This window comes from Thamnophis sirtalis, unplaced genomic scaffold (genome assembly GCF_051295495.1).
Source record: "Thamnophis sirtalis isolate CommonGarterSnake01/CBP01778 unplaced genomic scaffold, rThaSir2_p1.2 scaffold_14, whole genome shotgun sequence".
NCBI classification, from domain to species: Eukaryota; Metazoa; Chordata; class Lepidosauria; order Squamata; family Natricidae; genus Thamnophis; species Thamnophis sirtalis.
In genome coordinates, this window is record NW_028261394.1 from 30609735 (window position 1) to 30636362 (window position 26628).

General features: G+C 42.2%; 1 protein-coding gene across 1 annotated transcript in view; it reads right to left on the minus strand.

Moving 5' to 3' along the window:
- The window catches only part of GAN (gigaxonin), a 44499-nt gene extending 27327 nt beyond the window's left edge, over nucleotides 1–17172 (minus strand). Inside the window, exons 1-3 of the mRNA XM_087728579.1 lie at nucleotides 16895–17172; nucleotides 2765–2879; nucleotides 1453–1803 (exon numbers count right to left, since the gene is read on the minus strand). Coding sequence (XP_087584705.1) covers nucleotides 1453–1803; nucleotides 2765–2879; nucleotides 16895–17070 — 642 coding nt within the window. The 5' untranslated portion in view covers nucleotides 17071–17172. The remainder of the gene's footprint in view (nucleotides 1–1452; nucleotides 1804–2764; nucleotides 2880–16894) is intronic.
- Nucleotides 17173–26628: the final 9456 nt, after the last annotated feature.

A 26628-nucleotide genomic window follows, 5' to 3' on the forward strand; every position in this document is an offset into this window, starting at 1 on the left:
CATTCAGTCTCTCTTTCCCCACATTGGTTCCCCGGGTGAAAGGCCGAGCTAAGGCCCTGGAACGACCCAATGGACCACAGGAACTCCCTCCAGAAATTAGCCGTGAACTGAACCTCTCTGAGATAATTCTCTGTGGCACTCCATGCAGGCGGTAGATGTGCCTCAGGAACAATTTGGCCAACTGGTGGGCTGAGGGACACCTAACTCCATGAGTTTCACACACAAACCTGTGCTTAAAATTTCCTGTTAATAGACTTTCGCAGAAAGAGAGGTAACTTCGGAGGGGGGAAATAGTGGCAGGGTAAGGACTATATTTGCAGGAGATGGATGGTGGTCAGAACCATCTCAAAAGGGCAGGAAATTCTGCACCAGGTTTTAGCAATTGTTGACCAAAGCAGCAGTCTTGTCCAAATCAGAGAACAAGTGGGGGAAAAAACCACAATGACAAGAAATATTACAGTCTATTTATGAGTTGAATAATACACATGGTGGCAATAAATGCTCCAATTCTGCCAAAATGGAGAATATGATGTTAGGACAAAAATTCAGCTTTCTTTTATTCCCTGCTCTTCAGTTTTTAGATTAAAAAAACTGTTTTTGATTGTGTAGCTAAGAAAATGAATTTGACAGCGAGTAACGCCTGATGATATCCTGGAGGTCAGGATAGTCCTCAGCTTACAACAATTTGTTTAGTGACCGTTCAAAGTTACAATGAGCCGAGGTGGCGCAGTGGTTAAATGCAGCACTACAGGCTACTTCAGCTGACTGCAGTTCTGCAGTTCGGCTGTTCAAATCTCACCGGCTCAGGGTTGACTCAGCCTTCCATCCTTCCGAGGTGGGTAAAATGAGGACCCGGATTGTTGTTGGGGGCAATATGCTGACTCTGTAAACTGCTTAGAGAGGGCTGAAAGCCCTATGAAGCGGTATATAAGTCTAACTGCTATTGCTATTGCTACAATGGCACTCAAAAAAGTGACTTATGACTGTTTTTCATACTTACAATCATTGCAGCTTCCCCATGGTCACCTGATCAACATTCAGATGGCTTGGCAACTGACTCATATTTATGACAGTTAGTGTGTCCCAGAGTCACCTTTTTGTGACCTTCTGACAAGCAAAATCAATGAGGAAGCCAGATTCGCTTAACAACCGTGTTGCTAACTTCACAACTGCAGCAATTCACTTAACGACCATGGCAAGTAAGGTGGTAAAATGGGGCAAAACTCAATTAACAAATGTCTCGCTTAGCAACAGACATTTTGGGCTCAATTGTGGTGGTAAATAGAGGACTACCTGTATAGGAGTACGTATGAACTACATGAGAGAGGAGAATCAAAGCAGAGCAAACATTAAACTGGCAATGACTATGTTAGAGGTATCCAAATAAACTAACATGAGCAAATACTGTATGTTTTATCCAAACATCTTAAAGGTTAACTTTGAACTCTGTACCTTTCTTAATTCAGGGTCATGGGAAATCCACCGAATGACTGCTTCAAAAATATGTTTTTCATCCCCAACGTTTAACTTCTCCAAAGACAGCACTTCTTTTAGCCTTTGAGGATTGAGTTCTAGGAATTCTTCTGTGCTGCTGACATCACGGAAGTGCGTTTCCAGATACTCCGAGGCCAAGTAGTGTACGTGGAGCAGGCAGTAGTGTAGGGCAAAGTCCCGAATGCCAATACAGTTCTCAGCAGCAATACAACCCTCCAGAAACTCACAACAGAGCTTTTTTAGGTCTGTAAGCAGCAACAGGTCAGCAGCTTGTACCACATCTTGGATAGTCTCTTCGCTTAGCTTAATCTAGGGTTCAAGGCAGAAAAGGACAGCCGGTTATGATCAAGGCTTGAGTCAGACTCCAAATAGCTTCCTACATTAGCACCTAGTTAATTTTTCCTGGTTTACATTTAGATTAATAAACAAGTAAAAGTGGAGTGCTAGAAAAATAGTGTTGTGGCCCGTCAGCAGCCAGCAGAGCTGGCAGCAGATTCATACAGTAGGAGGTTGGGGAGGAACGTAGGCCAGTCTTGGAGTCTGGGGAGGACTCTGATAAGGGCTCTATTTTGGAGGCAGAATGCCAGTTATCAGCTGCCTTCAGAGCCAGACATCAGTGAGGCAGACGAAGAGCTGGAGGCCTGTTCCCAGTGTGCACATATACAGGGTTGCCAGGAGAAGGGAACAACTGAAGAACAGGGAGTAAGGCCACAGGTGGAAGATGAATGGCCCCTCCCAGAGGAAATAAAAGAGGAGCGAAAGGAGAGTGGAGTTTGCAGGAGACAATTAGTTCGCTTCATTGGTTCATGACTCTCCAAGACTCCTTGCCAAGTTTTGCAGATATCGGCCTGGCAGTCAGATAAGGTCTGTGACTGAAAATCCTCCCTTGAAAGACTTTATTGGATGTGAATGAGAAGAATTAATAAATCACCTGTGTACCAAGTTTGGTTGAAATTACTCAAAGCGTTCCAGAGTTATGCTGGAACATACACACAGACACACAGCCATCTTGATGATAGATAGATAGATAGATAGATAGATAGATGATAGATATAGATAGATAGATAGATAGATAGATAGATAGATAGATAGATAGATAGATAGATAGACAGAGAGACAGACAGACAGACAGATTGATTTCCTAAGAGATTTAACTTACATCTCTAGACTTACATTTGAATGGACATGGTCAGAATTGCGACTGGATACACCTAAGTGCGCATAGAATATTTCTGAAGATATATGGAAGATTAGGATTAGTAACACATACCTGACCACTGAAGATGTAGTCCAGAATCTCTTTCATGGTCTCCACAGATATCCCTTCAAGTTCAATTTTATACACGGATCCATCATTCTTGGGAGAGTTGTAGTTCAGTTTTGTTCTATAAAAGACAGGCTTTAGTTTTTAAAAAGCAACACGAATAGGACAAACGAAAAATCACACATGAAAAACATTCCGGCTTCCGGATTGGATTTGGATTTGGATTTATTGCATTTATATGCCGCCCTATTCCCGGAGGGACTCAGGGCGGCTCACAAATCAAAGGAATACAGACAGGGGGGGAAACAACAAGCAAACAACTACAAAAGAATTAAAAGCAATCAACAACCACACAGTTTGAGCGGGGACGGGTACTTGTCAACCCCAGGCCTGTCGGAACAGCCAGGTTTTAAGGGTTTGCTTTTAATAATATCGTCTTCTATGATTGTTCTCAAAAATTCCAAGACACAAGTAGAAAATTCTTAGTTAATAAATATTAATACTTCATGACAATAATTATTTAGATATCCAGGCTTGTGGCATTTAGTATTCCACTTAATGATAAAATTATCCTTTTTCATTTCATTTCTTAAATGTCAGATAGATTGTAGATTTGCCAGGTGCATATGGATATCTGAGCATTTGTACAGAATAATTCCAAATTATGTAATGATACATTTCTCCACATGCAACAAATATAAGTAAGTCTATGACTGTGAAACAAGGCCCAGACAACATTATTCAATGTGAAACAAGCTTTAATACTTCATCAGATATTGCATGAAATGTCCAATTAAACCAAATAATTAAAGAAACACTCCATATCAATCTTTAAACTTCAGAGACTCACAATCTGTCAGAATCACAGGAATAGTGCAAGCTATGGTAAGTATTACAAACGACAGAAACAATACAAGCAAGCAAGCAAGCAACATTTGAATTATTTTATTTGACAGCTAGATTCATATGGAACCTCGGACACTGGGCCTTATCTTGCTAGCCGCCATTTAAATTAGACAAGGTTATTATCCTAGCCATGTCTCTGTTAAGAACTGGTCAAAAGGCCATGCTGTATGTTATGTCTTGTCAATGAGATCTTGACACAACTTTGCTGTGCTCATTAAAAGAAAAGGATGCTTTGCAAAACATGTCAGCATGTGGGAAACTCTCTTCCTTCAAAGCAGGGGTGTCAAACCCAAGGTCCCGGGGGGGGGGGGGGCAAACCCGGCCCGCGGGGTGCTTAGATCCGGCCCGTGGGGCTGCCCTGGAAACAACAAAGGACCGGCACACAGTGCCTCTGCCAGCAAAAATGGAGCTCGTAAGGACTCCGTTTTCACTGGCAGAGGGTTGCAGGAGGCCATCTCAACTGAAAACGGAACTCGGGAGCCCATTTTCATTAGCAGGTGCTCGGGCCACCACAGGTGCCCCCGACACAAGTGAGGTTGAAATGCCCCCCCAAGGTCAAATACAACCCTGATGTGGCCCTCAATGAAATCAAGTTTGACACCCCTGCTTCAAACCAACCAGCCGACTTGAAGCCTAAATGACTGAGCAGGCACAAATAATCTTTCCTGTTGGGAGCAGAATTGTTCTCTTTGCCACATACATGCACGCACACGCAATCAGGAACAACTTATAAAGGATGCAAGATTATAAAGGATGTGTTTACACAGCACGTCTTATGAGTATTTTATTTTACAGGCTCATCTTTTCTGGTTCAGCTTTATGGCTCAGCCTACATGTAATTTTCCACTTTAAAAATTCTAACTTACACACAGGATCAAGAAACTTCCAATTAGAAAGTCTGTAGAGATTCTCAGCCATCGAGGTCATGGTTGTCCCAAAGGTGCTTTTTTTTCAGGAGGCAACTGGACTGTCTTTGGTTTTTTTTCCCCTTATTTTGAAGAGATTTCACTTCTCATCCAAGAAGCTTCTTCAGCTCTGACAGGATTTTTCATTCCCTTCCATTTCCCCACTATCCTGTCAGAGCTGAAGCAGCTTCTTGGATGAGAAGTGAAACCTCTTCAAAAGGAAAAAATAAAAAAGCCAGTCCAGTTGCCTCCTGAAAAAGCACCTTTGGGACTTTCAATTAGAAACATACGCTTTCCTTCAGAATAGATAAGGGAAAGCCAGCAAGTGAAGCAAGAATGGCAGTAGAAATAAATGTCCTTATTGTTTAGGACAGAAACAGACCTAACTTACTGTTGACCTTTTTTAAAAAAAGGTTTTTTGTTGTTATTAGTTGCAAAGTTGTGTTCCACCCATAGCGACCCCATGGACAGCGTTCCTCCAGGCCTTCCTGTCCTCTACCAACCTTTGGAGTCCATTTAAGCTCACGCCAACTGCTTCAGTGACTCCATCCAGCCACCTCATTCTCTGTCGTCCCCTTTTTCTTTTGCTCTCAATTGTTCCCAGCATCAGGCTCTTCTCCTTTCTTCTCCTTAGGTGGCCAAAGCATTTGAGTTTCCTCTTCAGGATCTGGCCTTCTAAAGAACAGTCAGGGTTGATCTCCTCTAGGACTGACCGGTTGGATCGCCTTGCAGTCCAAGGGACTCAATGCAGGAGTCTTCTCCAGGACCAGAGTTCAAAGGCCTCCATTCTTTAGCGCTCAGCCTTTCTTATGGTCCAACTTTCACAGCCATCTATTCCAACTGGAAAACCCATACCCTCAACTATACACACTTTTGTTGGCAGGGTGATGCCTCTGCTTTTTAGTAGGCTGTCTAGATTTGCCATAGCTTTCCTCCCCAGGAGCAAACGTCTTTTAAGTACTTGGCTGCAGTCCCCATCTGCGGTGATCTTGGAGCCCAGGAAAATAAAATCTGTCACTACCAGGACAGGAAGTGAGGAATTGCCAGGAATTGAGAGGGATGGATGCCATGAGCTTGGTTTTCTTAATGCTGAGGCTCTTTAGATCCAAGCTTTAAAATGTAGGTGAGGAAGTTTACTGATGAGTTGCTCAACTCACCAGGTAAGAAACTCATATGCTTTTCCAAACAGCAAACTTAGGAGGATATATATATACCTTCTTCCCTGGCTTCAGCTGATAAGGAGAAGACCTGTGGCTTAATGGCTAAGACGTTTGCCTAAGATGCAATACAGCACAGGTTCGAATCCTAGTAAGGGTATGGCTAGCTGATGAGAGCTAAATAGCTTGAAATAGATCTATACTAGTCTCCCTTTATTTATTTATCAGCAAAAATACAACACACACACACACACACACACACAAGAATTATTCCGAGAGAGAAGATGGGAGAACTTAATTCTCAACTGTCAACTAAAAAGTGAATCCTCGGTGAGACGTTATTAGAAATACAATGCAGATTACCATAGCTATTCCCAGGACTTGTTTCGAGATATATATTTATATGCATGAAATATGCAGTAAGCTCCAAAGCACCAAATACCACTGAGCATCAGTTATGCAGGATGCAGAGTGAGAGTCATAAATGTATACAGTGACCTCAATTTAATGGAATTTAAAGGCTTGCTCACCATCAAAAATGACCCCCTTTCAACCTCTGACGTTATTATATCCCTGTGTCAGCCTGTTAACTATTTGGTGATTTGATTATATATACAGAGCTGTAAGCTGCTAAAAGTTTTGTTTAGACAATTTATCTCTTTGTGTACTGTATACACATTTATCTACTTGTGTGCACAGGTAGATGAATCTATAGCGGATTCACTGAGAAACATAAAGCACTAAGAGTTTAATCTACGGAAACTTCACAGCAAATGTAGCTCAGGAGATGTTTTTCAGGACTCGGAGTCAGCATTATGCTTTGGTTAAAGGTAGCAGAAAACAAGGGGAATATTTTTTTTTCAGCAAACTCCTTATTTTAGTGATGGAGAACCTTTTCGGCACCAAGCACCCAAACTGGAACATGTGAGCATGCGCATGCACGTATCCACGCCCGAGCACCAGAAACCCAAAGACCAGATGGCCGGCATGTGCGTGGCTGTTTTGGGGGCATTTTGGGGAGCCATTTTCAAGCCCCCCCAAAACGGGCCAAAAATGGTTTTTCAGGCTGTTTTTGGGGCCATTCTCAAGTCGTTTTCTGGCGCTCCAGCTGGCTGGCATGCATGTGCATGCTGGAAAAGCAGCTGGCAATGGGGCACGTGCCCACAGAGAGGGCTCTACATGCCACCTCTAGCACGGTTCACCATCACGGCCTTATCCCAATCCTTTCCCTGTAGTCAAAGGCAGGGATCACTGCTGATATGGATAATGTGTGTGTGTGTGTGTGTGCATGCGCACGCACGCACGCGCACACACACACACACACACACACAGAGTTCAGGTCTTACAGAAGTTTCAGTCTGCCTTTCATTTTATTAAATTCAAGACATAAAACATAATGGAAAGAGTTTCTCTGCCCCTAAGTTACTCATTATGCAGATAAGAAGGAAGGTGCTTTTCCTTGTTTGTCCCCTCCCCCACCCCCAAACTGGAAGGGAACCAACATCAAAGCCAAGATCCTCAAATAGGAAAAGGGCTGCAGGGAGAACTAGGAGTCTATGCTCCTCCCTGCTTATGTATTTTTCCAGCTTTTTATAATTCCCTTGAGTTGCGTCTGGGGTGAATCAACGTTTAAAGAGGCACATATAGCTTCTTTGCCCTGTGGAAGCAACCATATAGATTTCATTACTTCCTAAATCTCACCTACAGTTACTGATCCAAAACAACAACACAGTGTCAAAACACAGCTAAATCATCCTACTTCTTCCTAGCTTAAATCCTGCACGAAAATGTGTGGGCTGCCAAAATGATTTCCCCAGGTTCACCCTAATTAAGTCTTGCTTAATTATGTAATATGTAAGGCAGCTTTAATGTGGTGTGTTTTCACTCTATAGCTGTAGTGGGATAACACTGTTATCCCCTTGGTCTTCTAATTCGATTTCATTAAAATGCATTTTAGGGGGGTTATGTTAGAGTTGAGACAATGAAACAAATACACAACCCCTAAGATCAGTTCCTGTCCCCCCCCAAACAAACAAACAAGGGTTTATTATTTTTCTGCATGTCATACCTTAGCTCTTTGGCAGCACAAATTAAAAATTATAAGCTTTAACCACTCCCTGTTCCCACTGCCAATTTTCTTGAGAATTGTGCTTGTATGTTTTCTTTTCAGGTGCTCTACACAAGAATCTCTTAAAATAAAAACAAATACTCTGTGGAAAACACCAAGGGACTCTACCCTTCCATTTACAGAAGGAACTACTACAATATTTATACTTAAACTTCGTGAACTATCTCTATTCCCCTATCCACTCACATATTCTCCCCTAAGTGCACAAGTAGGTCAATGTTACTCTGAAAACTGGCCCAGTCCTCTTCAAAAGGAGAGACTCATCTGTTTGAAAGTAACTTCTGTGTGAACTTCAAAGTTCATTTAGAGGTAAAGAAAACTGAGATGTAAAATCCCTGATAGCAGCTGAACAGGAGGTGAAGTAGCAACACTAGATAGCCGGCTATGCTCTCCCTATTTCTGATAAGCCATATTGCATTTCTATAATATTATGTGTAAACAGCCCAAACAGATCCAGTTGCTAGGTGAAGGCCTCTTTTTTGAAAGTTATGCCCCACAATCTATCATACTGGTCCAGAGACAGATATTTTTTCCAACTTCCCAGACTACAGCTGAGAATTAAGCACTTAGCTCAAAGTCACCCAACCAGTTTCTGTGCTTGGGGAGGACTAGAACATGGGCCTCTTTGCATTTGGTCTGGCACCTTAACTACTACATAACACTGGCTCTTGTATATACAACTCGCCGATAACCCGGCGTTGTATTTATTTATTGCGGGGGGGGGGATGTGTGGACCAAATGTAATTTCTAATGTTGGATTTCCCCCTTACCAGAAGGAGCCCCCTTGTGAAGTATTGTAAAGCATGGAGTTACCATGACAGTAGAAGCCATTTTACAGCAGTACAGTAGAAGGCACTTTAAGGCACAACAGGCTGTATCTTAACAGAACAGACCCCGAGGAGTTTTAGAAGTGTCTTAACCCCACAATATTTTTCTCCAGAGGTTAAGTCATCTGAGTACCAAGTTTGGTTGAAATTGCTCAAGGCATTCCAGAGTTATGCTGGAAAACACACACACACACACACACACACACACACACACACACACACACAAACAGAGATAGATGGATGGATGGATATGGAAGATTAATATAAGTCTGTGCTTGATTTGCTTTCCTTGATAACTTATTTCTCTTTTTGGACCAATGCAAAAAATGGTAACTTTTGAGAATGTGCTTTACTTGGGAGACCATTTTCAGAACCAGACCTGGAACGCTATTCTTCCCTTGGTTTCCAAAATCTATGTAAGTTGACTATTGAACCTTAAATAATGACCAGGGTGATCTTGGGCCAGTCACTCTCTCAGCTTAATCCGTAGGCTTGATATTGCGGGCAAAACAGGAGGGCGGAAGGCATATTATGTATGTTTGCTTCCCTGAGTTACTTACAAAGTAACCAAAGGGGGATTTAAAACAAAATAAAATAAACACAACAAATAAGTCTGTAACATGGTATCTAAATAAACTTAGGGTAGATTTTTGTTGTTGTTGCGTGGATGGTGTTCAAACATTCCATACAGTAAATGTATAATCATGTTGCAGGACACAAAGTAAGCCAACTAGGATAGCATGAAGAGCTTCTGAAGATTCCTCCAAACTTCTTAACTGCAGTTGACCAGAAAAAAAAGGGTAGCTTCCGAGGAGAGTTGCTGCCAATTTTCTCTCCCGTAGAAATATACTGTGGGATTATTCCTAGCATTCTTTGTGGTTTTTTTTTAAACTGGCCCCATTTTAAAGCTTGATCTTTCTTTGCTTTGCTTCTCCCTTCCCATCAAAGTTGTGTTGTGTTTTGCAGAGCTATCCCTTGCTGATAGACAAGGAGAGACATGCAGAGTTCTAAGCCCAATGATATCATTTTTTTTTTATTCCCAACGTACTGTTGGGTGGGAAAGAATAAAAATGAGTCACCTCCTGAATTCTAAGTTTTAAGTTTTGAATTCTAAGAGTTTTCTTTTGGAGATGTAAGCAAAAAGAGTCCAAATCTGGGCATGGCTACAGGGGACTTTAGATGGAATTCTAACCATTGACAAACCTACAATGGTTTCAATGTTATAAAAAAAAACCTCTGCAATTATTAGCTTTAATTTTTAAGGTAAATAGCAACTGCAGGAAAGTAAATTAGAAATGGTGGAATGGCTTATAATACAATTTCTACTCTATTCATTCAAGACTGAGGATTTGGATACTACGCACATATGTGCCCAGTGATAGCTTAGATAGCAGCTTAGAAGAAAGTATGATTCAGTCTTAATAATAATACAGATCTATGCTCTCACTCTTTCTCTAATTACCTTTCATCTGATAAAAAAAATATATTGCATGAGTCAGTTCCCGCTCCCATCTCCATGCAGAAAGGAACTGAATTGTTTTTCATCCACTGTTAATCCTCAAGGACAGATAGAAATATATGTTCGCATCTGTCTCCAAACTCTTTATGGATTAAATGTATGTGGATATTTATATTATTGGAAACATTCCATCCATTAAAGACAACCTGTGCCAAGGATTTAAAAATGTTCCAATGGGCCTAAACCAGGGGTGAAAGCAATTTACCTCTGCTACTGGTTCGCAAATGTGAGCGCAGGCGCAGAATGTCAAAAACGGGACATGATAACGTCTGGGCTGGTGGGCGGAGCCTCCCCCTGCTGCCACCGCTACTGGTTCACCCGAACCAGATAGAACTGGCTGAATTGCACCACTGGCCTAAACTATATGCTAAAATGATAAACTAGCTCAGCTAGTTAACAAGACATGAAAACAGATGTTAAAAAACACCTGAATTGTAACTGTGGCTGACAATCCATTTTAGAGCTCTTAAACAGCACTTTGTGTAAGTATGTATATGTGTGTGTACACATATCTCAGCATATCTTACACGTAAACAAATAAAAAAAGGAATCTACATACTGCCATTGCCAGATAGGAAAATGACAGCTGTCAAACAACTGCTATTTAACATATTTATTACAGTGCTTGTAAAAATCACACGTCCAGGGGAAGCAGTGGCTCAGTGGCTAAGATGCTGAGCTTGTCAATCAGAAAGGTCTGCAGTTCGGCAGTTCGAATCCTTAGCGCCGCATAATGGGGTGAGCTCCCGTTATTTGTCCCAACTTCTGCCAACCTCGCAGTTTGAAAGCATGTAAAAAATGCAAGTAGAAAAATAGGAACCACCTTTGGTGGGAAGGGAACAGCGTTCTGTCCGCCTTCAGTGTTTAGTCATGCCAGCCACATGACCACTTCAGACAGTGCTCTCTTCGGCTTTGAAACGGAAATGAGCAACCCCCCCAGAAGGGGGGGTTGGGAACGACTAGCACATATGTGCGAAGGGAACCTTTACCTTTACTTTAAAAGTCACATGTTATTATTCCAAGTTACCTTGATTTGAAACTTACCCTACACAGTGGAGAACCAGATCTTCATATGGAAGAAAATAGTGTAATTAATCACTTCTCTCTTTCCAAGGGTATCACAACATTATGAAAACACTAATTGCATCCTATAATAAGGACCTTTAAATACCCAGGCATCTTTCTGATAGGAGTGCTCTGTTGCTTTATTTAAAATGCGTATTTATATAATGTATTTAGAATAGAGGAAGGGAAGGAGAACTATACCGTTGAAATTATATGTGACACATCTTCAGCTTCATAGCTGAGAAATCTTTATGTAATCAATTGTGAAATTCCTGTCTCAGCTGCTTAATGCCATTCTCTGTTCCCAGCACGTTAACATGCTTTCCAGCATTTAAACCATAAATCCTCCAAGAAAGGGCTTCTTTAATTACTTGATAGTCAGCAGTTTCCTAACTCTTCGCCATGAAAAATGCCTCTTTGATTTTTACAAAGGAACTAATAGCAGTAACTATCAATATTACCCACCGATTTCTTGGTAAACAACAGAGGCTCCGCCTGCATGAATGATACACCTGAATTTGTCAGTAATTTTCCCACCACCCCACCCATCCATGCAGATGCAAGAGGCATATTCTAAATTTCTTCCTACCTGTCTTAATGAGGAAGTCAGCAATTTTTCTCCTGTTCACAGCACAAGGAAAAGACTGGTTTTTAAGGGGCTTTGACAATTCAGAGAAAAGAGATCAATAATAGGAATCTCCTATTATCTATCTGAGAGCAGCCAGAGCACTGCCTTTCCTTGTGATGGAGAAGTGTGTAGAAAAGTGGGAAATAGCAGGACGAAGGAAAAGAAGGAAGAAATAGTATGAGTGAGGGATTGGTAACTAACTAGGCAAGCAAGAAGTAAAAAAAGAAAAAAAAGAAATCAAAAGAACAGAAAAAGAAACCCCCTGAATCCATAATGTGGTGGCTTATACCTAATTTTACCTTTGCTACAAATTGCTCTGACTTTTAAATTAAGCAGTGAGAGACTTCTTGTCTAGTTGTTCTAGGAGCTAGTCTGATCTCGTGGTTTGAAGGCACACAAACATTTTCTTGATGTTAATCAGGCATGGACAAGTACCTGGATGAACAGTCCTAGAGAGATGGCCAGGTGAGCAATTATCAGTTTCATGTTAGAAGCTAAGATACAGAATGAACTTAAAGCTGATTTCAAACAATTTCTTTCCCGTGACATGACTTCATACTTCAGTCTTTCTCGTCGAGTTCAGTAAATGCCTCAGTTGAAGAACTGATACATGAATAGGCTTAGCTTTTCAATGAGAAGCGACAGGGCAGCATTACAGTCCAAAAATGGGAGAGCCTGGAGACACTGCACATGCTCAGAGATACCTTCCTTCCTAGTTTAGGCGAACTATTTAAGACATTATATAAAGGATGTAACGTAATATAAAGCTGCGTAACGGAATGAGCTCCCATTACTTGTCCCAGCTTCTGCAACCTCTCAGTTCGAAAGCATGTAAAAATGCAAGTAGAAAAACAGGAACCACCTTTGGTGGGAAGGTTAACAGAATTCCGTGCGCCTTCGGCATTTAGTCATGCCGGCCACATGACCACGGAGATGTCTTCGGACAGCGCTGGCTCTTCGGTTTAGAAACGGAGATGAGCACTGCCCCCTAGAGCCGGGAACAACTAGCACATATGTGTGAGGGGAACCTTTACATTTACCTTTTATAAAGGACACACCAGCATCAAAAGTGATTTCCTTATTTGCTGGGTTAAAAAGTCTGTGAAAGCCTAGATTCAGCCACCCTACTTTCAAAGTTATTTCTTATTGTTTAGTGGTGTGAGTAAACCAAGTAGTTTTGGCTTGTTGGGCATATAGTTCAACAAGTGAAGGTTACATTCAAAGCCAGACACCACCTAGCAGGCAACTCATGGAAAAATGCTGTCAACAATTGTCAAGAAGCTATGCAACTCTTTCAAACTCACAGGCAGGAACTTGTTTTTAAAAAAGGAAGAATCTGAGGCCTGTTGGAAGGCTGCCAGTTCAGCCAATGCTTACTAAGCATGTTTGAATAGCCTGCTAAAGCAGGCCACAAGATCATCCCATTCCAGGTCCAATAATGGCTAACTTTTAAACTAATTACTGGATTTTGACATTAATGATGCACCTTGAAGCAATCAGTATTTATTTGATTTAATCAATGTTAGCTACCTTGATTGCTGAAGCAGCTCAAAATGCTTTTTTTTTAACAAAGGAAAATAATAATTTAAAATAGACTCAACAAAGACTACAAGAAGCAAATAAAAACCACTTTTTTAAACCACTGTGGGAAAACAGGAATACAAACATACACCATAAGGAACGTAGATCTTCCCATCTTACTGCCTGTTAAAAAAAAGCCAAGACTTCACCATGTTTCTAAAAGGATAACTGGATTAGTCACAAAGAGAGGACCTCTCCAGGATCCCCTTCCCCAAACACCATTGCTTTTCTGTTGAGATCCAGATCATGCCAACTGTGTTAGGAGGGAGTTGAATGCTTCTTTGCTGTGCATCTCTCAATCCTTTTTAATAGCTATGAAAGATTATCTGAACCTGAAAACTAAATGCTGGCACAGTCTCTCTAACCACTGGAGCCTTTACTGACCCAACTGGAAACATCCAAGTCCTGTGGGAGGACGTGAAGTGAGACCATTTAACCCTACTTCTGGTTTCCAACAAGTCAGTCAGGGAGTTTCTCAAACCTATCTGATTGGCCTCTGTTTACAGGTAATGTATTATGATGCCACTCTTCTGGCACCCTTAAAAACCGTGCCAAATTTAACTGAAAGCTTTCATCCCACAAACCCCAAATGAATTTAAATAAAAACAAGCTCCTATAGAAAAAGTGTATGTGTGTAATCTGAATAATAAAAGCAATATTGATTTTTTTCCCCAAGCATCCCTGCAACATCTCTTTATGGTTATCATAAGCTAGGTAGGGATTTACAAGAGTCTATCACAAAGAAACAGAAGATTTACACATATGCCCGTCCCTTGTATCATCTTTGCTACTAACTTAATGCATGCCTATATAATCCACTTTAAAGGCAGCCTAGTTGGCGGTTTTGGTTCTTGCACCCATTCTGCTGGGTGTAAGGACCAAACTGCTCTGCTGGGTGATTTACATTCATCTTGAATGGTGGATCCTTGGGAACTGAATTTGGGGTCAACCATAAAAGACTAGCTTTCTTAACCTCTCAGCACACTGGGTCACATCTGCACCAAGATGCCCCGAAGGGGATGAGCCAGTGGAAATGGAGCATGGGTTGTCACAATGCCATGGTGGGAAGGGTATGATATGTTTTTATGTCATTGTTTATTGACTTTGTGGTGAGTCACCTAGGATTAGTGTGTAAGATAGGCTGCTATAGACGCCTTTCAAATCAATAAACTGCCTTCCATTTAATCCTCTAAGGCAGTGGGTCTCAACCTTCCTAATGCTGCAACCTTTTAATATAGTTCCTCATGTTGTGGTGACCCCCAACCATAAAATTATTTTGTTTTTCATATTTTTTTCAAAAATATGTGTTTTCCGATGGTCTTAGGCGACCCCTGTGAAAGGGTCGTTCGACCCCCAAAGGGGTCGTGACCCACAGGTTGAGAACCACTGCTCTAAGGCAATTATGTAATAGAATATTAAGAATTTAGGCATATTATAGAATTACGATCGTTAACTAAAATAGCTTATTTTATTACAACTGAGAAGATAGAGCAATAGATGGCCTATATAGCTAGATTTAATACAATATTTAAAAAATGACCCGGTGTTAACATTTTATACACATTCTTTTAGCTTCTACAAATGCTACTGCTCCCTTATTAATATTCTTATTCAGATTTTACTGTATTTTGGTTCAATGTCTCATATCTTCTGGTTGATATACTTATAGAAAAATATATGCAATAATAATAATAAGCCATTTCACAGCAATGAAGCAAAAAAAGCAAACAGCCCTTTATTACACTCTGTGACAGCCAGAATGCAATGTTGGTTACAGTGCTGGAAATCTGTCTTCTAAGATTAGAAACTCGGAGGCAGATTGTAGGCCAGTCCCTCTCTAAGCCCAACAGACCTCCCTCATAGGGTTGTTGTGGCAGGAAACAAGGGAGATAAGCTGCCACCAACTCCTGACAGAAAAGCCAGGCAATGCAGTGCATAGATGCAGTGCATAGAAATCAATAAGAGATAGACTTAACAGTCTCGTTTCTCAACCTCAGCCTAGATGTCCAAAAGGCTGTATTTGACATGTTAGGGACTATATATTTGCATTATTGCAAAGATTTCCATCAAGTTGGATGGGACAATTCTGGGAGTTGCAATCTACCCATCTAAGAATGGCAGAAGTTGAGAAGGGCTCCATCGGAGGAAGGGGCTCTGCAACAGTTCAGGGGACCTTCCAGCTGCTGCCCTCCCCACCAACCAAGAGGTGACACCCGCTTTTTGTGAGGATAGATGATAGACAGACAGACAAAGGGAGAGGGAAGATAGTTTATACTTTCCTAATCTTTCTTATTTTGTTCTACTTCTCTTAACCCTACCCTACTCTGAGTGGGAGGTGAGCACCTTCACAAGGCCACCATGCTACTCAGATATACTCTGTATAATATATATAGATGATATATATCGATGGACTTTATTGTCACTTTAAATGTACACTAATCGGCATCCATTAAAATGAAATGTCATTGCCTACAGCTCTCAAAGGGCCACAACTCCCATACATACTATATAAGCATGACAAAATAAGTAATAAATAAAAATAAGAAAAGAGAATAAGAATAGAGGAAGAAGAGAATGAGAACAGAAGAGATGGAATGGAATAACTTTATTGTCACTTTGAATGTACATTAATACATTAAAATGAAATAATGTAATGAGTTGTTGCCCACAGCTCTCAAAGGATAACCATCTCCCATATATACTAGGTAAGCATGATAAAATAAGTAATAAGTAAAAATAAGAAAAGAGAAGAAAAGAGAATAAGAATAGAGGAAGAAGAGAATGAGAATGAAAAAGAGAAGAGAATGAAAAAGAGAAGAGAATGAACAGAAAAAAGAGAAGGAAGAGAAGAGAATGAAGAAGGGAAGAGAAGAAGGAATGGAATAATAGCTTTCTTGTCACTCTGAATGTACCCTAACCGGCATATATTAAAATGAAATTTCGTTGCCTACAGTTCTCAAAGGGTCACCACCTCCCATATATACTATATAAGCATGACAAAATAAGTAATAATTAAAAATAAGAAATAAGAGAAGGGAATGAAGAAGAGAAGAGAAAGAAGAGGACGAGAAGGGAATGAACAGAAAAAAGAGAAGGAAGAGAAGAGAATGAAGAAGGGAAGAGAAGAAGGAATGGAATAACTACTTTCTGGTCACTCTGAATGTACCCTAACCGGCATATATTAAAATGAAATTTCGTCGCCTGGAGCCCTCAAAGGGCCACCATCTGACCCATCTGACCCCCGCACACAGGGCTACACCAATGCACAATCAGGAGGCAAAGCCCAAAGACCTCCGAGCACCCAGAGAACCAGCCACCTCCTAGGGAAAACAGGCCAGCCCCCCTCCCACCTAGAAGCGGCAACGGCAACAACCGAGAGGCTCCGCTTCTCCTCCCCGTCGGGCCCGGGGCTCCGCTCACCGCACGTAGGGGCTGGCGGCGGCCAAGATGTTGGTCTGCACGGGGATCTCCTGCCCGTCCAGCACCAGGTTGGCGTCGCAGAAGCGGCCCTCCTGCCGGAAGGAACTCAGCGCCCGCAGCAGCCGCGCCGCGTGCTGCGGGTCGGAAACGGAGCTGCCCGGCGCCCCGCTCGACATGGCCGCTTCGCCGCTGCTCTCCACCCGCCGCCGGCTGCGCTTCGCCTCCTTCCACTCGCCCTCACCGCCGGCCGGGAACCGCCATCCTGCCGCGCCGCACCGTTGATGCCTGACCTCATCTCCGCGCGACTGACACGCCCATGCGGAGGCGGGGCCGGCGAGGGTGGTACCGCCCCACCGAGGGGTGGGGCGCTCCCCTCCTCCCCTCGCGGGGGCGGGGCTCTCCCCGCGCCTAGCACGTGCTGCAATTAAAAAAAAAAAAAAAGCGGGAGCCAGCCGCCTTCCCCGACTACAATGCCCCTCGTTCCCAGCCGGGAAGTGAAAGGCGCGAGGCTGGCCTGGCTTTTCCGCCTTTCAATGTTGTTTATAATGGAAAGGCCTGGCTTTCTGGACATATTCAGAAAGAGGGCAGGTGTGTTTCCAGTCCAGCCAATCGGATGTGTGGGACTACACTTCCCAGGCTTGCAAAAATAGGGTCTCTGGGGTTATGGATTACTTCCTCTTTGTGGATGCCCAATTTAGGGAACACTGACAGTGTGCAAACATAGAACATAGAAAAATAGAGTTGGATGGGACCTTGGAGGTCTTCTAGTCCAACCCCCTGCTCAAGCAGGAGACCCTACACCATTTCAGATAAATGGTTCTTTTTGAAAGTCTCCAGTGATGGAGCACCCACAACTTCCAAAGGCAACTTCTGTTCCATTGGTTGATTGTTCTCACTTTCAGAAAGTGATGTTCTGTGTGCAAGACAGGTATGATAAATCACACCAAAGAATATGGCTTTTTCAGGCTAAAATGCCCAGTTGTGGAATTTTGGAGGTGGTTCCTATTTTTCTACTTGCATTTTTTTACATGCTTTCAAACTGCTAGGTTGGCAGAAGCTGGGACAACTAACAGGAGCTCACTCGGTTACGCGTGCTAGGGATTCGAACCTCTGAATTGCCGACCTGATTGACAAGCTCAGCGTCTTAGCCCCTGAATCACCCACGTCATAACCATAAACCCAAATTAAACCGTTGATGAGTTTTCAGAAGATGCTCCTCGTTTGGATTTATTCTAATATTTAGAACATTTAATCCAGTAGCAGCCTTGGATAGCACCGACGTTTGCAAATATCTCCACAAAAATCAAAGTGAGCCCCATTACAAAACGGGCACCAGGCCCAGAAACCTGTTATCGCTAAGTGTCACAAAAGTCTTTGGCAGCATAGTTGCACCAGACTATTGCAACAGACAATAATCAGCCTTTAAGATACTAAAGTTTCCAGATTTGCGTTCTTGAGAAGCGCCCAATATCCAGAATTGGGCAATTCTTTATTGGGGTCAAATTAGTTGGGTTTGGAGATTTCCAGATCCTTTCAATAGTCTTGTTTGGTGTGTTCAGTCACCTACTTGATGAAACCTCAAAGATGAATGACACCAAGCTGAGTCAGCTCCAATCTATTTAAGCCAATCTGTTCTCCTCTGGATAGCACAAACTTCCAATCTTTTATTGCTTTTTCTTTCGTCTTATTTGATGAAATTATAGAGAGATCCCAACACACTTTGCTCATTATCATCTTCTTTTAATGACCTCATCATCCCTTGAAGAGTGGAATCAGGGCAACTGAATGGAGCTGAGATGGCCAGATGTCCTTCCTGTCACTAATGCAGTTTTGTTCAGCAGATATATTCTCATTGTGTCCAGAGAGAGAAATATCTGCCTCTACCTAGGATTGAACTCACAGCCTCCTGATTGTGAGGTGAGAGCTCCACTAGTAGGGCCACGCACCACTCTTCCAAACACACTTTGTTTCCCCTAAGAAAAGTATTGGCTGGTCATGGATTTTTTTTTTAATGGAATAAACTTGGCTACAGTTTCTGATAATCTCCTCCAGCAAAGCTCCTGTTGTATTCATTCATTAAATGTGTATGGCATCCATTTCACTAAGCCTGGGTGGTTTACAGTGCTATGATAACATAATAAAACAATTAAAAGATTAGAAACACTAAGGCATTGGGACCTTAATGTTAAAACATTAATAATAAAGCGGATAAAAAGAACCAATGCATAGGCAGGGTAGAGTTGGGATCTTCTGCTAACCAGCCCTCTGCAATGGTATTCCTCCAAACTAGTTGGCGTTAGTGGTATCCCACTCTTCCAACTTTCCATTTTATTCTCTATAATTTTAGTTTGATAAGGCTCTCTTCTTCTGGGGGAAGAAAAGCGGGTTTAGAAGTGAGTGGACAGAATGTCCTTGAATAAAACTGTCAACAATAAATCAATTGTTCTAAAATAAAGGCAAAAGAAGACTGGCTATTTAAAAGAAGAAAAAAGAAAAGAAAGTGTAATAAAAAGAAAAAGCTATCCCTGAGTTGAGTTTGGTATTTATATGGACGGTGTGATTTTCTTGGCAATCTCGTGTAGGAAGTGAGCACCCACCCCTCTCCTAGGAAGATGAAATATTTTAGGAAATATTAAAAGGGCAGAATATTTCCCCTAAAAGGGAGGCAGAAACTTATCCACCCTCCCTTTGTCAATGGACCCTTAAGGCCTGAGCCAGTCTATTCTACATAACAAAGATCTATCCTCTTTAGCTCCAGGATGGTGGGATTAAGACGTGGCCCTCAGGTCATGATAGGATTAGCCCTCTACCCATCTAGCAACTGATCTCACCATAAGGCATCTGGGAAGATTACATCATCCAGCAAGGCTCAACCAAGCTTGAGACGCGAAGACAACCTACAGAGTTGCCCCTGCATGGCCCCATGGGAGTCTGACAACCAATCAGAATACAAGCTCAAATTCAAAAGCCCAGAGAGGGCATAAAACCCAGGCACCCTCAGCATATCTTCCCTTTTCTCTTCTTCACCCAACATCTTCAGGGCATGTGGTCCTGTCCACCATTAAAAGCCATCTTTCCAAGCAGTCTCCATGTTTCCAGGGTCTTTCTCCCCACTTGGATCTGAACCCAGATGGATATTTCTTCCAACACTCATGTCAGAAATGCAGAAAGGGGGAAAACGTTAATTTAAATTTTAAGAAATGAAATACTTTAATAAAAACATACATGTATATAGTTCTAGCCCAAAAGCTGGGCTACGTTGATGGCAGGGATATTTCCAATCATCACGTCGAGTGTGTGTGTGTGTGTGTGTGTGTGTGTGTGTGTGTGTCTGTCTCAGGAGACACTGTAGAAGATGGACAGTTGGAATAGTGCCATATTTGCCATAAATATCCTTGTTGCCTGGAAGAAGCCCCCATTTTTCCATGTGGTCTTTAGTTCGAGCCAAACCAGTGCACAATCCATTCTTGGCAATAATATGATAATAGTTGGCCAGAACTTTCTTCTCCAGAAGATTTTTCGACTTCACATCTTGTTTACGCCCTGGGTTTGCCAATGGCCTCTCATAAAGGTGCAAGCATGTTTACCTTCCAAGCCCAAACAAAGCTGACATCATACATGTATTTATTTTATTAAACATGTCAGGCTTTCCAACTCTAGATTGACTCCGGGTGGCATTTACAATAAAACCATTACTAAAACACAGAAGCTATCTGAAAACAATATATTACATAGAATTCCATTGACCTTCAACCAGTGTTTTTTTCAAACGTGGCAAGTTGGAGATGTGTGGATTTTAATTCCCAGAATTCTCCAGCTAGCTGTGTTTAAAAGTGTTTGGATCCCTGTTTGAAAATAAACATCAGTTTAACCTAAAGCCGGAGAGACGAGTCTAATTTTCAGAATATAAACCTCTTCTAGACGGCTAAATCTTGAACAATTTTGAGAGATGGGAGAGTTGCCTTTTTCCCCCCCTAGATTTATTTTTTCAATCCTACTTCCTCTACCTTAGGGGTTTATGGCTTTGGCAGGGGTCGGCAACCTGCGGCTCCGGAGCGACATGTGGCTCATTCATCCCTCTGCTGCAGCTCCCTGTCACCAGTTGGCGCCACAATTTTGAGAGGAGCTTCTGGTTGGTGGGGAGGGGAGAAGCAGGGCATGCCAGGAGGAGGCTCTATGGCAGGGGATGGGTTTTCCAGTCGGCTCCACAATTGATAGGGCTTTCGGTTAGGACAGGTAGAGGAAAATGGACACCACACTAGGAGAAGACTCTATGGTGGGGGAACCGGACTTCCTGTTGGCCCCAGAATTGAATGGGGCTTCTGGTTAGGACCTTTGTGGTTCTTTGAGCGGCCCCGTCTTAGAGCCTTTATTTTGTTTTGTTTTATGCATATTATCTTAACTGTCATGTTATACCTTCTGCATAAATTTGTGACCAGTCGTAAAGCTTTTACAAAACAAGAGTAATTCTAACAATGGTTTCTTTGCAAAACTTCTGCCATTTGGAGCCTTGCAGGAAATAATATTAGGACAAAAGCAACCTCGGAGGTGACAAAGTGTCTTGTGAGATTTGTGAAGCTAAAAGTACAAGGTCTGTTGATCAACACTATCTGAAAACATAGGCGTCTGTAGTGAATAGGGGAAAGTGTATTAGGTAGGCATGGAATAATTGCAGAGGACATGGATTATGCAAACGCTGTCAATCATCACACAATCTGCATGATGATATCATGTCACACGTGACTTTATCTTGGCTTCTCTGCCCAGAAGCAAGACTCTGTATTCTTCCTTCGCTGTGTTATTAGTTTTTATTTGAGGTACCTTCTCGTGAATCTCGAATTACGAGGGAACGTCTGATTCAATGCTTGGCTTAGAAATTGTTTTCAGCATCAAAGGGGGAATTCACAATTGATCCAACACCACCTCCACATCCTCCTCCAGGTGTCCAGCTGTGGCTTCCTAAGATAGTCTGACAACTTCTCCCACATCCCACTGCTATAATGAACTGCTGAGTCAAACAAGGCTCACTGTTCTATTACGCCAGAGTGTGTGATGCTGAGCACATGGGTGAATTCAGCTATGGCTTACAGTTTCCTACCGTAACTTGTTTGCTCAACCACAAGAAGCCCAACTCATGGCTTGGTGCAAAATGAGAACCGTTCCAAGTCCTTTTGCCAACTTCTTGTAAAGGTAAAGGTTCCCTCGCACATATGTGCAAGTCGTTCCTGACTCTAGAGGGCGGTGCTCATCTCTATTTCAAAGCCAAAGAGCCAGCGCTGTCCAAAGTCGTCTCCGTGGTCATATGGCTGGCATGACTGAACACCAAAAGTGCACAGAACGCTGTTATCTTCCCACCAAAGGTGGTTCCTATTTTTCTACTTGCATTTTTACAAGCTTTCAAACTGCTAGGTTGGCAGAAGCTGAAACAAATAATGGGGGCTTACTCTGTTAGGTGGTGCTAGGGATTCGAACTGCCAACTGCCAACCTTTCTGATTGACAAGCTCAGTGTCTTAGCCACTGAGCCACTGTGTCCCCCTCTTAGCCTGACATTTTTTTTCCCCCAATAGTTCCATTTGTGAACAAGAATAGAATGGATTAATTCTTTATAATGGTTCAAGATTCATTTAGAGCAGTGTTTTCCCAACTGTAGCCATTTTAAGATGTGTGGACTTCAAATCCCAGAATATCCCAGACAGCGTTGTTGGCGCTGAGAGTTGAAGTCAACACATGTTAAAACAGTTAAGATTGGGAAACATTGCTCTAGATTTTGTGGTATTTTGGAAGAAAAGAACCAGATGATGCAACCAGGACTAGCAATTAGCAAACACTGGGGTGGAGCATTATCATAGTCACTATCTTTGTTTTTTGACACACCTTTATTGAAGAAAATGGGAATAGTCCAAGAATTTAGGGAGAATTCCTGGGGAAGGGCGTTCTGCCTTTCCATCTGTTCTCTCCCTCTCCACCTTCATCAGCTTCTCTGTCTAATGGTAGGGCCAGCCTGGAAAATAACAGACGGGAAGAAAGAAAAGACAAAATAAGATTTGGTAATCCATTCTGCACCCCTGCTTCAGGCATAAGCGTTACAGGTTGATTTGACTTAAAGCTATACTCAAGCACTTAGCTTGGATTTGAGCTTCTCACTTTAATAAAGAGGTGCCCAAACTGGAATAGTGGCCTTGGTGTGGAAGAAGAGTGTTTAGCTGGTGGAATATATCTGGATATTTCTATACTACATGGGATAGAAGAGAATTTGAACTAAATTTGAGCCTTTCTGTTCTCAGAGAACAGAGCCAAATCTCCAAGGCTGGGATTCAGACGCTTTGGAATGGTTCAGGCGAACCGGTAGCTCTGGTGATCAGCTGGAGAGCGAACTGGTTCGCTGTGACCATCAGGTTCGTCCACCGGCCCACCCTTGTGTTTTACTTACCTATATCCTCTCAGCTGATTTGCACGGCAGAGCGGATTGTCGTGCCTCAGTTGTGTTACTCCCCAGAAGTAACATGGAAGATAAGTTTTGTTAAAACTGGTGATGCGCATGGAGCATGCGATCACCGAACCAGTTGTTAAATGGGCAGGATCCCACCACTGCAAACCTCACCATTCAATAGGGGATTGAGGGTTGGAGACTCACTTATCAAAGAGAGATCCAACCTAGAATTTAAGGAGAAATCTCCTGATAGTGAAAACCATTAACCAGTGGAACAGCTTGCCTTCAGAAGCTATGAGTGTTCCAACACTGGAGGTTTTTAAGAAGAGACTGGCAGCCATTTGTCCAGGATGGTATAAGGTCTCCTGCCTGAGCAGGAAGTTCAACTAGAAGACTTCAAGGTCCTTTCCAGCTCTATTCTATTCTATTCCATTCCATTCCCCTCCACTCCACTTCACTCCATATTTCTATTCTGTTCTGTTCTGCTCTGCTCCACTCCGCTCCATAGTTCTCTTCTCTTCTCTTCTCTTCTTCTTATTCTATTCCTGCATTTTTCTGTATTCTATTCTATTCTATTCTGCTCTACTCTACTCCACTCCACTCTGCTCCATATTTCTATTCTATTCTATTCTATTCCTTCAAGATCCCTTCCAACAGTATTATCCTATTGCTCTTTTGGTAGAGAAATACCATAAACAGCAAAGATGAAGACCCAAACATCAGCCATGGTTCAGTAGCATAGAGATAGTCCTTGGCTTGCAACCATTCCTTGAATGACCCTTGAATGTTTGCTGAAAAAAGTGATTTACAACTGATCCTTGCACTTATGACTGTCATAGTCACTATAGTCACATGCTCAAAATTCAGACACCTGTATTTATAACAGTTGCAGCACCCCGAGGTCACGTAATTGTTATTTGCAACTTTTCCCTGCCAGGTTCCAACATATAAAATCAATGGAGGAGCCAGGTTCATTTAACAACCACAGAGTTCACTGAAGTCACACAGTAAAAAAAAATAATCCTAAAATTGGCTCACTTAACAACTGTCTTGCTTAGCAATGGCAATGGTCACCATTGCGGTCATAAGTCGAGAATATATTGATAAAACATTCATTGCAATGATTTCATTGCTGTCTTGGCCACTTCCTGCTTCACCCCGTGAAGTTATTTTGAGCAGCAGCAAGAAGAAAACAAAGATAGCAGTGGTGAAAGATGGCTGGAATTCAAGCCAATATATCCAAATTTGCTAAACAGAACTTGATGTTTTTGATGTTGCAATTATTTGTTGCATGACCCATTTTTCTGTTTAAAAAAATGATGTTGACCGCATCATCCTAAGTCAGTGTTTCACAACCCTGGCAATCTTTAAGATGTGTGGACTTCAATTCCCAGAATTCTCCAGCCAGCCTTAGGGAATTCTGGGAATTGAAGTTCACACATCTTAAAGTTGCCAAGGTTGGGAAACAGTGTTCTATGTGTTGATTATTGTCTAGATGAAGAATAGGGAGCCCAACGTATTTTTGTATGTACCTCCCTTGGCACACAAATGCTAGTATTTTTTTTAATTAATACATGGGGAAGTGCCATGTTGAAAATAAAGCACCAGTAATCAACATTGATTTTGTCACCAGCAATGCCTCTGGGCCTTGTGTAGGATCGATGGCCAATATTACAAAATACAAAATCTGTGACTTGTTGCTATCTGGTGCAGAAAACAAATTTGGGGCTTTGTAACCAGCTATTGTGGCTGTTCGTTTTAAGAATGAATTCAGCCAGCGTCTGAAAACCCTTTGTGGAGTTTGGGCTGAAGACCAGTAATGTTCTTCAGCCGGTTCAAACCGGTTTGAGCGAACTGTTATCGGCAACCTGCGAGTGCCACCCACCTGCCCCGGTGTTATGCCGTCCTATTTAGCCATGCTTTCTAAGCCGCATGTGTGCATGTGATTGTCAATAAGAAAGACAGAAAAGTCTGCATCACGGTTCATGGCAGCAACCGAAGAAAGTGGAAGACAAGAGAAAGAACTGGAGAAATTCATTAAAGACAAAGATCTCCAAACAGAAAAGGAATGACTGTGGCAAAAGAAAGCGAAGACAGTACTTTGCTGTCTTGGGTGCAATCCCAAAACACCTGGCCCACCACTTTAACACCATTTGTATTGGCCTTTTGGAATCCCACCCAAGTTTAGACTGTCCCCAACTCAATTAGTCTCTTGGGAAGTTCTCCCTGGCTTGGAGGCCAAGAGGTTAGCTGAGCAGAACTAGGAGTTGGAACGATGAAAAAGGTGGGGGGAAATGAGTCCGCCACAAAAGCCAGAACTATTTCTAGGTGTTTTTACACATCCTGAACCTCTGAATAAAGGACAGGTATAAGGCTCTCAAGTTCAGCTCCAATTGGGGAAGTCTGCTAATCATACACAAGGAAAATTCTATTGCCCGGGATTGGGCAGATTCCAACTGTTACGATCTTTTATACATCCAATGACCAGTCAGTCTAGAATCTAAAAAGTTTGGTTAGAGGTCACTGTTGTGTAACATAACCCAGAAAAATGGGTTCATTCAGTCATCAGATTGAGCGTCTTTGTGCCGACACAAACTTTCAGGATAGTCTATTTCCAGCTGATCCGAAGGAGTGAAAAAAAGAATTTTACAGTCAAAGCTCTTTGGTTGCTGAGAACGTGCAGGAAGAAAGCATTTTGCCTGTTCTTACAGCGGCTTCGTAGCCAAGGGAAATGCTCTTCAACTCTAAAAATCACGTGAAAAACAATAATTAAGTGACTCAATTATTTCCAGAGGAGTAATTGGCTTGCCTTTGCTGCCATCTGCGCATGGACACGGTGCAGAGAAGGAGAAATATCATTTTGGTTTGGCCTTGCAAAACAATGACTCTGTTTCCGCCAACAGCCTATTCAGGTCAACAGAAGCAACAGCAGATGATGTAACAGACAAAACCAGGAAGGGCAGGCTGGAACGCAGAAAAGTTGAAAGCCATCTGCTGAAAGTAAAACAGGAAATGGCACCATCTCTCTTTTCCCATCTGTCTTCTGGCTCTTGTCCCAACGGGGAAAAACAGAATAGCAGAATACCTTCCTTAACCTTTTCCAATCTTATCCCCAATTTTAAACACAACAGAGACCTGTTTTTCAGACTTGATAACTTGATGGGATGTGTGGACTGACTAGGTGGCTCAGTGGGTAAGACAGTGGGTGAGCTTGTCGATCAGAAAGGTCAGCAGTTCGACCGTTCAAATCCCTCCTGTGTGAGCAGAGGGTTGGACTAGATGACTTCCAAGGTCCCTTCCAAC